General features: G+C 38.6%; 2 protein-coding genes across 2 annotated transcripts; one reads left to right on the plus strand and one right to left on the minus strand.

The window, feature by feature from the left end:
* Window positions 1-300: 300 nt before the first annotated feature.
* On the plus strand, window positions 301-2,992 carry snf8 (SNF8 subunit of ESCRT-II). The gene is made up of 8 exons (XM_058620869.1): window positions 301-676; window positions 756-806; window positions 1,172-1,310; window positions 1,394-1,498; window positions 1,594-1,666; window positions 1,812-1,953; window positions 2,314-2,388; window positions 2,547-2,992. Exons 1-8 carry the CDS (start codon window positions 626-628, stop codon window positions 2,682-2,684), a joined length of 774 nt encoding a protein of 257 aa, XP_058476852.1. The 5' UTR covers window positions 301-625; the 3' UTR covers window positions 2,685-2,992.
* Window positions 2,993-3,091: 99 nt separating this feature from the next.
* calcoco2 (calcium binding and coiled-coil domain 2) lies at window positions 3,092-11,624 on the minus strand. The gene is made up of 15 exons (XM_058620854.1): window positions 11,512-11,624; window positions 10,875-11,042; window positions 9,527-9,629; window positions 8,758-8,918; window positions 7,942-8,067; window positions 7,710-7,835; window positions 7,516-7,620; window positions 7,316-7,425; window positions 7,152-7,221; window positions 6,617-6,784; window positions 6,341-6,529; window positions 5,648-5,764; window positions 5,383-5,578; window positions 4,969-4,994; window positions 3,092-4,261 (listed from the first exon to the last, which is right to left on the minus strand). The coding sequence occupies exons 2-15, from the start codon at window positions 11,034-11,036 to the stop codon at window positions 4,100-4,102; spliced, it is 1,821 nt and encodes a 606-aa protein (XP_058476837.1). The 5' UTR covers window positions 11,037-11,042; window positions 11,512-11,624; the 3' UTR covers window positions 3,092-4,099.
* Window positions 11,625-12,039: the final 415 nt, after the last annotated feature.

Here is a 12,039-nt window from a genome sequence, read left to right on the forward strand (position 1 = left end):
GAGTTTGTGTGTCTATGTCTTTGTCAACACAATGTGGGAAAGAGATACTCAGAGTCAGTGTTGCCAGTGAAATCATCAAAATCATGATTTCAATGGTGTGGAGAAGCTTTGTTGAGTTTTTGCTCAAACAAAATGAGAAAACCAGCAAGTAGGTCACAGACTGCAGCAGAAACAACAGCGTGTAAGTAGTCTCTGAATTGATTCATACAGGTCTGCGTTTGAATTACTCGAATAAAATAAAATGCTGCTATATTCTCCGTGACACTAGGTAGCGACATACAATAAGCTATTGAACTCACCAAATGGGAGGAAGTCGTTCATTTCCGGTTAATGAAAATGTAAACTCCATTACTGCAAAAGCCTTAACTATCCCCGAACATTTATGGTGATTGTGTTTATTTCTGTGTGTTTTAGGTTAAAATACGTGGAATGGTGCGTTGTATGTTCTAGTGCTCTGCTAGAAGTATGTGTTCGGGAGAAGCGTGTAAATGTCAGTGGAGAAGCCACTAAAATAACAGATAGCCTCGCAGCTAACCAAAGGCTAACTGCCTGAAACTACTGCACTTGTTTTCATTATCCCGATAATCACATACGTAATTTAGGTTTTCGCCGGACATCAGTCAAAATGCGGAGAGGAGTTGGAGCTGGAGCTATTGCCAAAAAGAAACTGGCAGAGGTAAAGTAAAATGCGAAAACGCTTTGTATAAAAATAAACAAATCCCACTGCTCAACTTTCATATTCTGTACTTACACAGGCAAAATACAAGGAAAGAGGAAATGTTCTGGCTGAGGATCAAATTGTACAGGTAAAACAACCATTATGTTTTATATATAAAATATAGTCGGTATGTTAATAATTTAGTATTTACTATGAAATTAATTTGGTATATGAAAGATTATGTTAGAAAATTGGATACAGTGTCAGTCCTACTAAAATACAAGAAACATAACAAATTGCAGTGGTGACAGAAAATGGTTTGGTTATTCAATAAATATCTTAGACTGTAGTTGGTGACATGTATACAAATGGCTATTATTTAACACATATGCCAATTCCGAAAATGATCGCACTTCTTTTTCTCCCATATGATAAGAGTTTACATATTATGTAAAATCTTGTTTACAAGTGAGACTTCTATGTCTCTGCTCTGCGTTGTTGTTTTTATGACAGATGTCCAAGCAGCTAGAAACCTTTAAATCGAACCTGGAGGAATTTGCCAGCAAACACAAACAAGAGATCAGAAAAAGCCCACAGTTCAGGGTTCAGTTCCAGGAAATGTGTGCCACCATCGGAGTTGACCCACTTGCCTGTGAGAATTGTATTTATTCAAAAGGTGTGTTTAAATAATGTTTCATGTTTACAGGTTGAATATATCTATTCCTCTTTCCACAGCTGGCAAAGGTTTTTGGTCTGAGATGCTTGGAGTTGGAGACTTCTATTATGAGCTTGGTGTACAGATTATTGAAGTGTGTCTGGCCCTGAAACACAGAAATGGAGGTCTGTAATTTGACAATGAAAACTAAGTGATTGTCATTGTATTTTGCTGCAAGCAAAGACACAAAAACAGCCTCAGGATGTGTATTTTCTTTCAGGACTTATTACTTTGGATGAACTCCATCAGAGAGTACTGAAAGGGAGAGGTAAATACGCGCAGGAAGTGAGCCAGTGAGTACCATGAATCAAATATTGCATGTGTCTGTTGGTTTAGTTTTATCTGTCTATCTAGGTTCAACTAACATGCCTTATTATTACCTACCATGTAAATTGTGTCTTTCCATATTAATTTAACCATCATATCTATGATTTCCAGAGATGATTTGGTGAGAGCCATTAAGAAACTGAAGGTGATGGGAAATGGCTTTGGGATGATTCCTGTGGGTGGTTCTTACTTGGTGCAATCTGTCCCAGCAGAGCTCAACATGGACCATACAGTGGTTCTGCAGTTGGCTGAGGTAAAGTCTTTGAATTCTATTTGTGTACATAGTTGTTACCAATCTAAAAAACAGTCAGACATTTATTATGTTATGTAAAAGTGTTGGAATACGTCTCCAATGAATCACTGCAAGTCAGATGTACAGTAAATCCCTAGGCTACAGCAGCAGAACAAAAAAATACTGTGAGAAGCTTGAAAATTGCATCTTGTATTGCCTGCTTTAAGCACTGTAATAAATGTACTATTTAGTTGTTTCACAGACGTTAAGTATAGTCAGTCATAAATAAATATATCTGCTCTGAAAAAACTTCTGAATAGGACTGGGAAAAAGTCAGTCACTTACCTGTCTGAAGGATTTATCACTGGTGTTTGTTTGTAGAAAAAGGGATACGTCACAGTGAGTGAGATCAAGGGCAGCCTGAAATGGGAGAAGGAACGAGCTTGTCATGTCCTGGTAAGCTCTACTGCACATTACATTTGTGTTGAAACTTTGTGTAAAGTTATCCTTTTCAATAGTCTTTCATGTGATGTAATTAGGTTTACTGGTTGTTCAAGGTGAGTTAAAAATGCAGTTGTGCAACATTATTATGAACCCTGCCCTTATGTTTCCAGGATCACCTGCTGAAAGAAGGCTTGGCCTGGTTGGACTCTCAGGCAGCTGGAGAAGCACAGTACTGGCTGCCTGCTCTCTTCTCTGAGCTCACATCTCGCGATGTCACACCAGAGGAGGCCAATCAGATGACACCTTAAAAAAAAAAAAAGAGTAAAGATGGAATGACCTGGACCACGAGCTGCTGACAGATTGAGAGAGATATTGGTAAACAAAACGTGCCTGGCATGGAGGCACATGTACAGGGGTTGGCTTGCTTACTGGAGGTGGCAGGCTGGTTGATCTTCCACTGAGATGTTTTTGTGGCAACAAGAAACAAACTTAACTCTTTGGGCTCTCAATGGCAACTTCTATGCTGCAAGTGCACTTAAGTACTTTCAAAGACAATTTCCAAAGAGATTTCCAAAGAGATTTTCTTCACACAGCATATTAAATTCATTGTAAGTCATGGGTAATGGGTAGTTTCTGATCATTGTCAATGCACAAATCATGTGATGGTTGAATTCTGCATTCATAAACAAAGACAGAATCAGCAGCATTGTATCAATTGAACTTATTTTTATTATACCAACAATTGTTATGATTACTGACAAAAATCCACTTGTTAGACAACTCGGTCTCTTCCGCAACAAAATTAACAACTCATCCGATCACATACAAATGGACAGAGATAGAATAATAGATCTAATCAGTGGATAATAATTACCCCTGAGAGATCTCAAGTGCAAAGCTTTGCTGTAAATTAATAATTGTGGTTAATATATCATGTGCTCTGCTTTATTTTAAATATAAAAATCCTTTTTAACCTATTCTGATCATGGAACACCTCATGATTATTCTTTACGGTTTATTTTTAGGTATTAAGCTTTTCTACCTCCCAAGCAGGCTTTTACTAGTGCAATACTAAAAATATACCACCGGTTTAAGATATAAACAGTGGATTTCTTTCCAGGGGTTTATGTAATTAGAACATTTTTACAAGACAATTAGTCAACAATCGCCTAATACCCATAATTCTGTCTCCTCATGTTGAGCAATATACCTTGTTTGGTAACAACCGCACCTTACCCTCTGTAAGGTGCGGTGTGATAATTAATCACTGATTACTGAATGTGATGCTCACTTATGGACGAGATAACTGGCAGGTAGAGTAGTATCCTTTGGGAAACCGAACATTGTATGGCACTTAAGATTTAAAAAGAAAAAAGAAATGCTGAAAATTAAGGCACAGATCTTGAAAATTCCCACATAAGTTACTAACACAGGTTAAGTTAAAATAAGTACAACATAATCTTATTGTATAGGCCTTCATTGAACTTCACACTTCCATGTGTAAGCCACACATTCCGGACTGAATCTGTCATCTTCCAGTCTCAAAACCTTTGATGCACTTCAATAAAGCTCCTCCAGAGCCTTAAAACAAATGATTAACAGTTTCCCAGAATGTTCTCCCCTTGACGATTAGACTAATGTGTAAAACTGTTGGAACATATGATCACCCAACTAGTCAAAACATCATATTTGTTGGAGCACATGTGTGGCCCAGGTGCAGATCTCACAGCTCGTGGCTGTAAACATGATCTTCAAACACAGACTGCTCCATGTTGTCACAGATCATGGTGCAGAAGGGACACACTCTGTGACTCTCCTGGTGCTGCTCCAGTTCGTCTGGGGTTATGCCAGGGAATCGCTCCCTGCAGTGACAACACACCAACGTCTGCCGGGGACAGAAATAGAGACGACACTTCGCAAGTGGTAACAAAATATGGAGCAGATTATGTTTTAAAGTCCACGTCAAAAATAAACAGTAAACAACAGCCGTGTGTGAAAATGCAGGGACCACATCGTTGTTGACCTTTATAATACTGAGCCCTAATTCTCCAGTGCATGAACACAGTGCTGAAAACTATTTTATGTTCATCACAAATCACACAACTGGTGCAGATTCTTACTACAGGACTCCTGTTCTACCACATCCCTATATGTTGTAGTCAATTGTTGGGTACAATTTTAACAATATTTATACAGGAAACATTTTAAAAATACAATATATCTATCGTGTGACTAGTGCTCGCATGCCAGCTAAGCCTTCCCACCACATTCACTTATCTCAATTAATATTTATAGAACACAATTGTGCGGATTTCAAAATGTAAAAATTGAGTAATAGGGTACAAAGAACAACTAATACATTAAACATATTAAAGACATATTTATCCAGATCTATCAGAACAATTCCGTTTAATTAAGTAAAATACATTAGGTCGAGAGATGCTGCTGAGAAACAATAACTATGATTTAGAAACAGACCTTTATCTGACATAATAGTTGACCTAGTTATTGCTCATTGAAAACATGCTTTGGTAAGGAGTCATGTGAAAGATGGCTCAGCTGACTGGACCACATTCATATTACTTGACTCACCTCTTCTGCTGCTTCTGCAAGGCTCTCTGCAAGATAGACAGGTGACTGATTACCTTATGGTCAGGAATTACTTCAAACAAATAACCAACAAATCAAGATCACTGATCATGTAATCCATATTTAAAATATTTACAGATTTGCCCTTAATGATCTGATTTACCAACAGATATTAAAGTCATAGCTGTTTCTGTAGAAGTAGTCATAATATCCATCATTGGAATTTCTGTTTTTTTCAAATGAATGAGGCAGAGATTTCCATGAAAGACACTGTCTGATATCTCTTAACCTCACTAAAGAATACCCTAAGGGCGCCTATGAGTGAAGCAACCCTTTAAATTGTAATAATAATCTTAATGTATTGACTTTCTCTGGTGTGAAAACAGCCAAACATCAATATCAGAGGCTGTTCCTCACCTATGTTTTCATACAGGTTGTCAAGCTGGTCAGGTGTCTCCTGCTGCAGCTGCTGCTGCTGCTGCTGCTCATGGCTGGCTGAAGTGTCTCTACCAGGTGAGTTGGTGTCCGGCTGCACTTGTAGTGAGTCGGCAGCCTGTGCTGCATGCAGATCAGAGTAAACTCTGCGCAGGCCTTCGATATCGCTTCTCAGATTCTGACGGAATAAATACAGTTGAGTGACAAATACAAGGCGACGGTGAACGGTGAGTGTGTGAGAGTTTACCTGGTTTTCAATGATGACCTCTTCATTCTCATGTTTCACAAGCCTCATCAGGTGTTCCTTCTCTTCTATGAGGCCTTCTTTATCCGCAATCGCTTCAAGTGCATCTCTGAGCTGCAGCTATACAAAGTAAAAAGAAATATGCATGAATTATATTTCAACACACATGGAGGGCCCATCTGACTTGTACACTAAATAGCCAAAGGAATGTGAACATGAAAACACTGATTTATTGTTGAAAAAGTGATTCCAAAGTCATCGGCATTTATTTGCTCCTGACACAGCCTCCATCCATCTGGTTCCTAACTTTTCACCAGATTTTGAACCATTGCTGCAGAGATTCACTCCCATTCACACACCCTGAGGTTGGCTGATGAGATGTGGTCCTGTTATTGTTCTCCCAGCTCTTGGACAACCCTGCACTTAAAACCCCCCACTTTTTTTGTCTTTATCTTATTTATTTCAATCCTTCAATTTTGTGGGTTACATACTTAATTCTGCTCAATTTGAATATTATACATTATAATGTACAGCACACAATAATATATATTGTAACCATTGTTTTGAAAAGTGCAATATTAAGTGAGAAACTGAGAAATAGAAAGAAGTCTGTTTGTCAAGAAAAGTTGGAATTGCAATATTCCCAAATACTGAAATATAATTATAACGTTCGTCTCTAATGATGCTTGGGTTTACCTCAAATTTGCTACTTTTCCGTTGTTCCTGATCACATGTCATCAACACAGTATCCAGCTGCTTCCTGGCTTGCATCAGCTCTTGCTCCAGACTCTCCATTCGTGCCTTGGCTTTTCTGGTCTCTCCCTTCTCAGCCGCCAGTTTCTCTTGAGTGTCCTGTAGCTGGTTGACAAGAGTCTGACACTGCACCTAAAGAGCACAAATCATTAAGCTGTCCTGCCTCGTGAGACTGATGAATTTACAGTTGCTGTTTTTTTTATTATTATTTGTTCTCACTCTTAGATCGTCCTGTGGAGAATCCTGCTGTGTCCCCAGCTGCAACAGCTCCCTGTTCAACTCCTGGTTCGCCCTCTTCATGTCTTCTATGTTGTATGCAATGCCCTGAAGCCTCTGCAGCTCTGCAGTGAGCCTCTCATTGTCTCTCTCACTACTCCGAAGATCCACCTGTCAGAAGGTAAACCACAGACTTTAATGTGATCACAATTCATCATTTTCAAAGGAACAGGCTGGATTTGTAGGCTGGTTTTTTTTTTTTTACCCTTTGGGATTTCTGTTTTTTTTGTGTGAGCTTGATGACTTTCAAACGAGACATAAATATTGTCTCACTGCTGTCACTACTCACTGCAGAACTCAGTCCCCAACAATAGCACAGTGTTAGGAAATTATTAAGTAACTTCTCTTTGTATTTGTGACCTTTTCTTTAATATTAACAAAAGTGTTTAGAGGCATTGAAGAGCAGCATTCACATTTTTTGTCATGGGATTAGCTAATCTGAATAAACTCAGCCTTATTGTTTACACAACAGATTTACCTGCAGGAGCTGGTTGCTGTCTTTTGCTTTGAGCAGTTCTCGTTCTCTTTCTCTGAATTTGCTCCTGAGCCTAAAATGCACAGAAATGTTTTGCAACAAATTCTATTGTATGTATGTATTTATTTATTTAAAAAAAAAAGAAAAATGGTGCAGACTTGACTCACTGGCTCATCTCCTCACTTTGAACATCAACCTTGTCCCGCAACTCCTGGCGCTCCTCTTTCAGCTGGTTGATCTTTAGCACAGCTTGATCGTATTTCTCCTGAGTCTGTTTCTTTAAGAAGAATGAAGAAGAAATGTTACAGGAGGGGACCAACAGAAAATCTTGTCAGAGCCTTTAATAAAATAATACAATTGGCTTTACCTGACTTCTCCTTGATGCTTCATCATAGCTTGAGATCAGCTTCTTCTGCTCTGCAGCATCTTGCTCCTGAATCTCTGCCTGCTTGGTCTGGACCAGCAGCTCCTCCTGGTGCAGACATTTTATTGCGGTTAGGTTTTCCATACTGACAGTGTGGTGCCGAGTTCAGATTTGACACGTGCACTAAAAAAACAAACCTTGACACTTTCCATTTCCTGGAGTTGTTGCTCTAAAGTGCTCTGTAGGTTTTTGTTCAGCTCCTTGATTTCCTCCAGCTCTTTGACCAGGCAACTGTTTTCTTTCTCTTTCTGTTCACTCTGACCCTGTACAAATGAAAGAGGACCAAACATCAAAGTTCAGTCTCTTGTTTGTCTGTTTTCTCTGTTGCACAATGAGCAAAGTGCTGTGCTGTAAATTAGACATACGTACTTTTAAGATGTCAGCCTCTTGCTCTTTCTTCTGTAAGTCACTTTTTAAGGCTGCATTTTCCTCTCTTTTTCGATCCAACTCATTCTGCAGCTCAGCTTTCTCATGCATGCCCTGTTCCACCTGCTCCTGTATTCAGTAAAACACATGCAGGAAATATAAGCTTCTGAGAGACAGAGACCTGTTTTAAAGTCCTATATTAAAAAATTAAAATATTCACTGTCACTACATGTCGCACTAGGACGAGTCTCAAGATGTTGGTAGATGTTGGGAAGCAAACCAACCTACCCTACTTTGCGGGTGGATCTTTAACGTATTAATGTTTTTTACAGTCCGTTATTGTGGCCTTGTCGTCTCCTCTCATCATGTGATCATTATCTCTTTTTTTATTGGGATTGCAGTAACTGTTTTAAATGCTAAAGGTCACTGGTGTACATATTTAACATGTATGTTTCAATCTCCTGACCAGAGCTTTGACTGTACTTAAACTGAAACTATAGATGCATGATATTGGACTTTATGCCAATATCGATATGTCGATATATCAGGAGTGCTTAGGCCGATAGCCGATACCATTTTTTTCCCCAACTGCAGGGGTCAATCAGTCTCTTCTGTAGTAAGATTTACAATGTATTTTTCATACTCTTGTAGTCAAGGAGGTAGCAGCTACTGTTGTAGTTGTAGTCATATCGTGAATCTCTACTCAAAACTGTGTATATTTCTCATGATCCAATCTCCTGCATCCCGAACTGGAACTGTTATTGCCAATCTCTGAATAGAATTCTTGATATTTTAGATATCTGTTTCAGCAGTTGGTACCTGTGTTGTAATAACCATGAGGTCATCATCTGGGCTGCTGTCCATGCTTTGCCCCTCTGGGGTTTTGAAACAGAAAGGAGTGCTGGCCCCTCGCACTTGGCCCGTGCTGTCAGCGTAGCAGAACTGGTAGAACTCCATCTCATCCTTTGGCAGGTAATATTCTGATGGGACAAGATAAGTAAGATACGACTGCTAGAGGCAGAACCACAGTGATGCAGGGTCACACCTTAGAAGAATATAATTTATTCAGCAAGGACAAATCATCTGGCAAAGAAAGTCAACAAATTAGATATTCAGATTTTTAGATTTAAAAAAAATAAAGAAAGAAAGAAAAGAAAAGAAAAGAAAAGAAAAGCACTTAATCCTTACAATGGAGAAGCCAGGCTTTGACATGTTCATTTTTATGGACAATCTAACTCAACCTAAATTTTATCAAAAAGATCACTATTGCAACATGGGCATGTGTCTTATGCAGGCAAAAGAAATGGAATGTCAAGTCTAGGTTGTTGTTGTTGTTGTTTTGTGTGGTTTATAGTCCTAAAACAAGTAAACGAGCAAAGGAATTCATCTGCCTCTCTTGCTCGATTAAAAACAAACACATAGGCCCCAGATGGAGTGTTGTCTTTGAAAGATCTCCTAAAATGAAAACAACACGTTTAACTGCATGTTTGTGTCCACAGATTAAGATTTATATTTAACCTGTTGGCACAATTGGACTGTAGATTTCAAACAGGACCCAATATGTTATCAAGGCAATACTTTTCCTTACCCTTAAAAACAGCTTGCCTCATCACTGCCTCTTGTCCTTCCATATCCTGATTTGGCTCCACCCACACAAACGTATGATAATCCTTTGCTGTGCTCCATCCCACCTGTAAAGGAAACATTATTCCAATTTTAACCCAGTTTCCTCTACCACATGTTTAGAGTCCAATAAAGATATTTTATTCTTGTGTATCTACCAATACTGATATTGGTCAGATACCAATTTGTTTTACATCTTTTAAACTGCATTCAACAGCCATTTCCTAAACCTTATGCTTCAGCTATGTGACAATTATTCTGTTCCCATAAGGAAGAAATGAACATGCATCAACAATAACCATGCTGTTGCTGCTTTTTATCTACTTTTTAAAAAGTCCTGCATGTTTGAATTAGTGACATCTTATGGTGAGAGTGCATTGCAGATCCTGCCCTCAGATGCCCTCTGATTTCCATCTCGGAAACTCAGAGCAACCTCACCAACCCCAACTTAGGATGCCAAATGGCTTCCACCAAAGAAACACTGCTATGTTTACCATTTCTGTCTTATTTGTTACACAGTAAATCAGTTATACACATAACACGGTAAAAACATTTTCCATGGACATGTTTCTACACTGTTGGTGTGTGCAAAAATACTAATGATTTATACTGTAAATCACTTACACAGATACAAACATGAACAGGATATATGAACATGGGTAAAATTAAGTACTTTTTTTAAAAAATGTTTTCTTGTTTCAATATGCGAACGACTGTTTTTAACCAGCATTTGACCGATATCGATACCAAATATCACATTGTTTTTTTCCTAGATTCCAGAGGTGGAGTAGACTGATGAAAATGACTTGACTTGTGGAAAATTTACAATTACTCAAATACTGAGGGGTTAACATTACAATTGTTTTTTTTTAAACACCGAAATCATTGGGTGTCTGCTTTTGTGGCCTCGTGTACAAACCTGGCAACCGAGCGACACCAACACCACTACCTGAAATTTCATTTGATGCTTTAAATCCCACAAAGGAAGGTAAGTTGGTTGCTATTTTAATCTAACACGAGTAAACTTGGTGGATCAAAAGGTTAGTGGTTATGATACTGTAAGTGCATAAAATGTGCCATTTTTTAGCCTAATATTTGAAATGCATTTCCATGGATTAATGAACGTTTCAGGCTCTGTAGTTTTATTTATTTTCATTTCACTGATATTAATTATATCTTTTCTTTTTTCACATGAACAATTTGGTTGAATGGGACCGTAAAAACAGTCCTTACAGTGGCTGTTACTGATCAAATTTTTATTGATTCTTGCAGGAATGACCTGCATATGTGTGACTCTTCTAGATTTCCCTCACCTTAAAAATGCCCACCCAGTCTCTAGATTGGGGCTGGAAGGCTGCATTGAGGGTAAAGCGACAGGTGATGGGGGTTGAAGGTGGATAGGACCGAGGGATGTCGTTGAAGACCACCTGGGAGAAGGGATTCTCTGCTGCTGCTGCGTCTGCTGGACTCTCCATACTCTCCTGCCAACAAACGTATAAAGAGTGATGATGAAACAACACTTCACAGTGCGTGTGAGTGAAAACAGTAGGTGCCACACTATTGCCTGGGTTAATATGATAAAAAAAAAAACTGCACTGTTTAACCCACAACATATTTTCCCCTCTTCCTGTTGTTGGTGCTTTAACATTTTAAAAACACAAAGCACTGCTTGTTACTTCACTAAAAACGGACACTTTTCACTGTTTACACAGTGGCGTTCTTAAAACTGTTCCCTCCACCTACAAATGACATTTTATCGATTAAATCACTTTTAAAAAGTACTTTGTGAAAAAACTGTCATACAGAAACCGAAAGTAGAATAGACCATAAACGACCGCACAGACATGATTTAGCTGAAAACAAATGCATAATTATATATATATAACAACATGTCAAATAAATAATTACGTCATGATGCTATAGTATTGAGGTAGAGACATTTTTACTTACAGGACACACTGCTGTCGCAGTACCGAGCTTCAACAACTCCTGAAGCGCTCGATGTCTGTGGCCTAAGGCTTGCTGCCTTCAGGTGCTCCTCGGAGTTTTGTAAGTCGAAATGAAAAGTTTTACGACAGATGCAACTTTTAATTCTCCACAAACAGTTCACATCTAGTCCAGATTTTTCAAGACAATAAAGTGAGAACATTCACAAACAAGACCATAAAGTGTTTTTTTTGGCCTGGATCTGGTCCAATGAGGTCTAGACGCCAAATATTTAACACCCTTCTTTCCGATTGTATATGAAGGCATCAGTGTATAGTGCATTGTGGGAATTGTAGTCGAGTTTAAAAGTAAGTGTTACTCACCCCTTAAAGAACACAAGAGGGAGCCAGACTCTTCTCTTCTTGTTACTGATCCAGTTGTGACATTAAAAGTTTGTGGCCACGTTTTAATCTACTGAAGTAAATGATGATTATCAGCTGGACTTTCTAAAATTAAACTCCATATTGTGGATAAAATGTATAGGTTTATGAT

The sequence above is a fragment of the Solea solea genome, chromosome 21 (genome assembly GCF_958295425.1).
Source record: "Solea solea chromosome 21, fSolSol10.1, whole genome shotgun sequence".
Taxonomy (NCBI): domain Eukaryota; kingdom Metazoa; phylum Chordata; class Actinopteri; order Pleuronectiformes; family Soleidae; genus Solea; species Solea solea.

Bases quoted from the DNA above. Each gene is read 5' to 3' on its own strand.
- calcoco2 (XM_058620854.1), bottom strand. From the start codon at position 11,036: ATGGAGAGTCCAGCAGACGCAGCAGCAGCAGAGAATCCCTTCTCCCAG. The intron at 9,630-10,874 runs GTGAGGGAAATC...TTTCCTTTACAG, and splicing joins ACTGGGTGGGCATTTTTAAG to GTGGGATGGAGCACAGCAAA. The intron at 5,579-5,647 runs GTAAACTCTCAC...TTATTCCGTCAG, and splicing joins AGGTCATCATTGAAAACCAG to AATCTGAGAAGCGATATCGA.
- snf8 (XM_058620869.1), top strand. From the start codon at position 626: ATGCGGAGAGGAGTTGGAGCTGGAGCTATTGCCAAAAAGAAACTGGCA. The intron at 1,311-1,393 runs GTGAGAATTGTA...CTCTTTCCACAG, and splicing joins CGGAGTTGACCCACTTGCCT to CTGGCAAAGGTTTTTGGTCT. The intron at 1,499-1,593 runs GTCTGTAATTTG...ATTTTCTTTCAG, and splicing joins CCTGAAACACAGAAATGGAG to GACTTATTACTTTGGATGAA.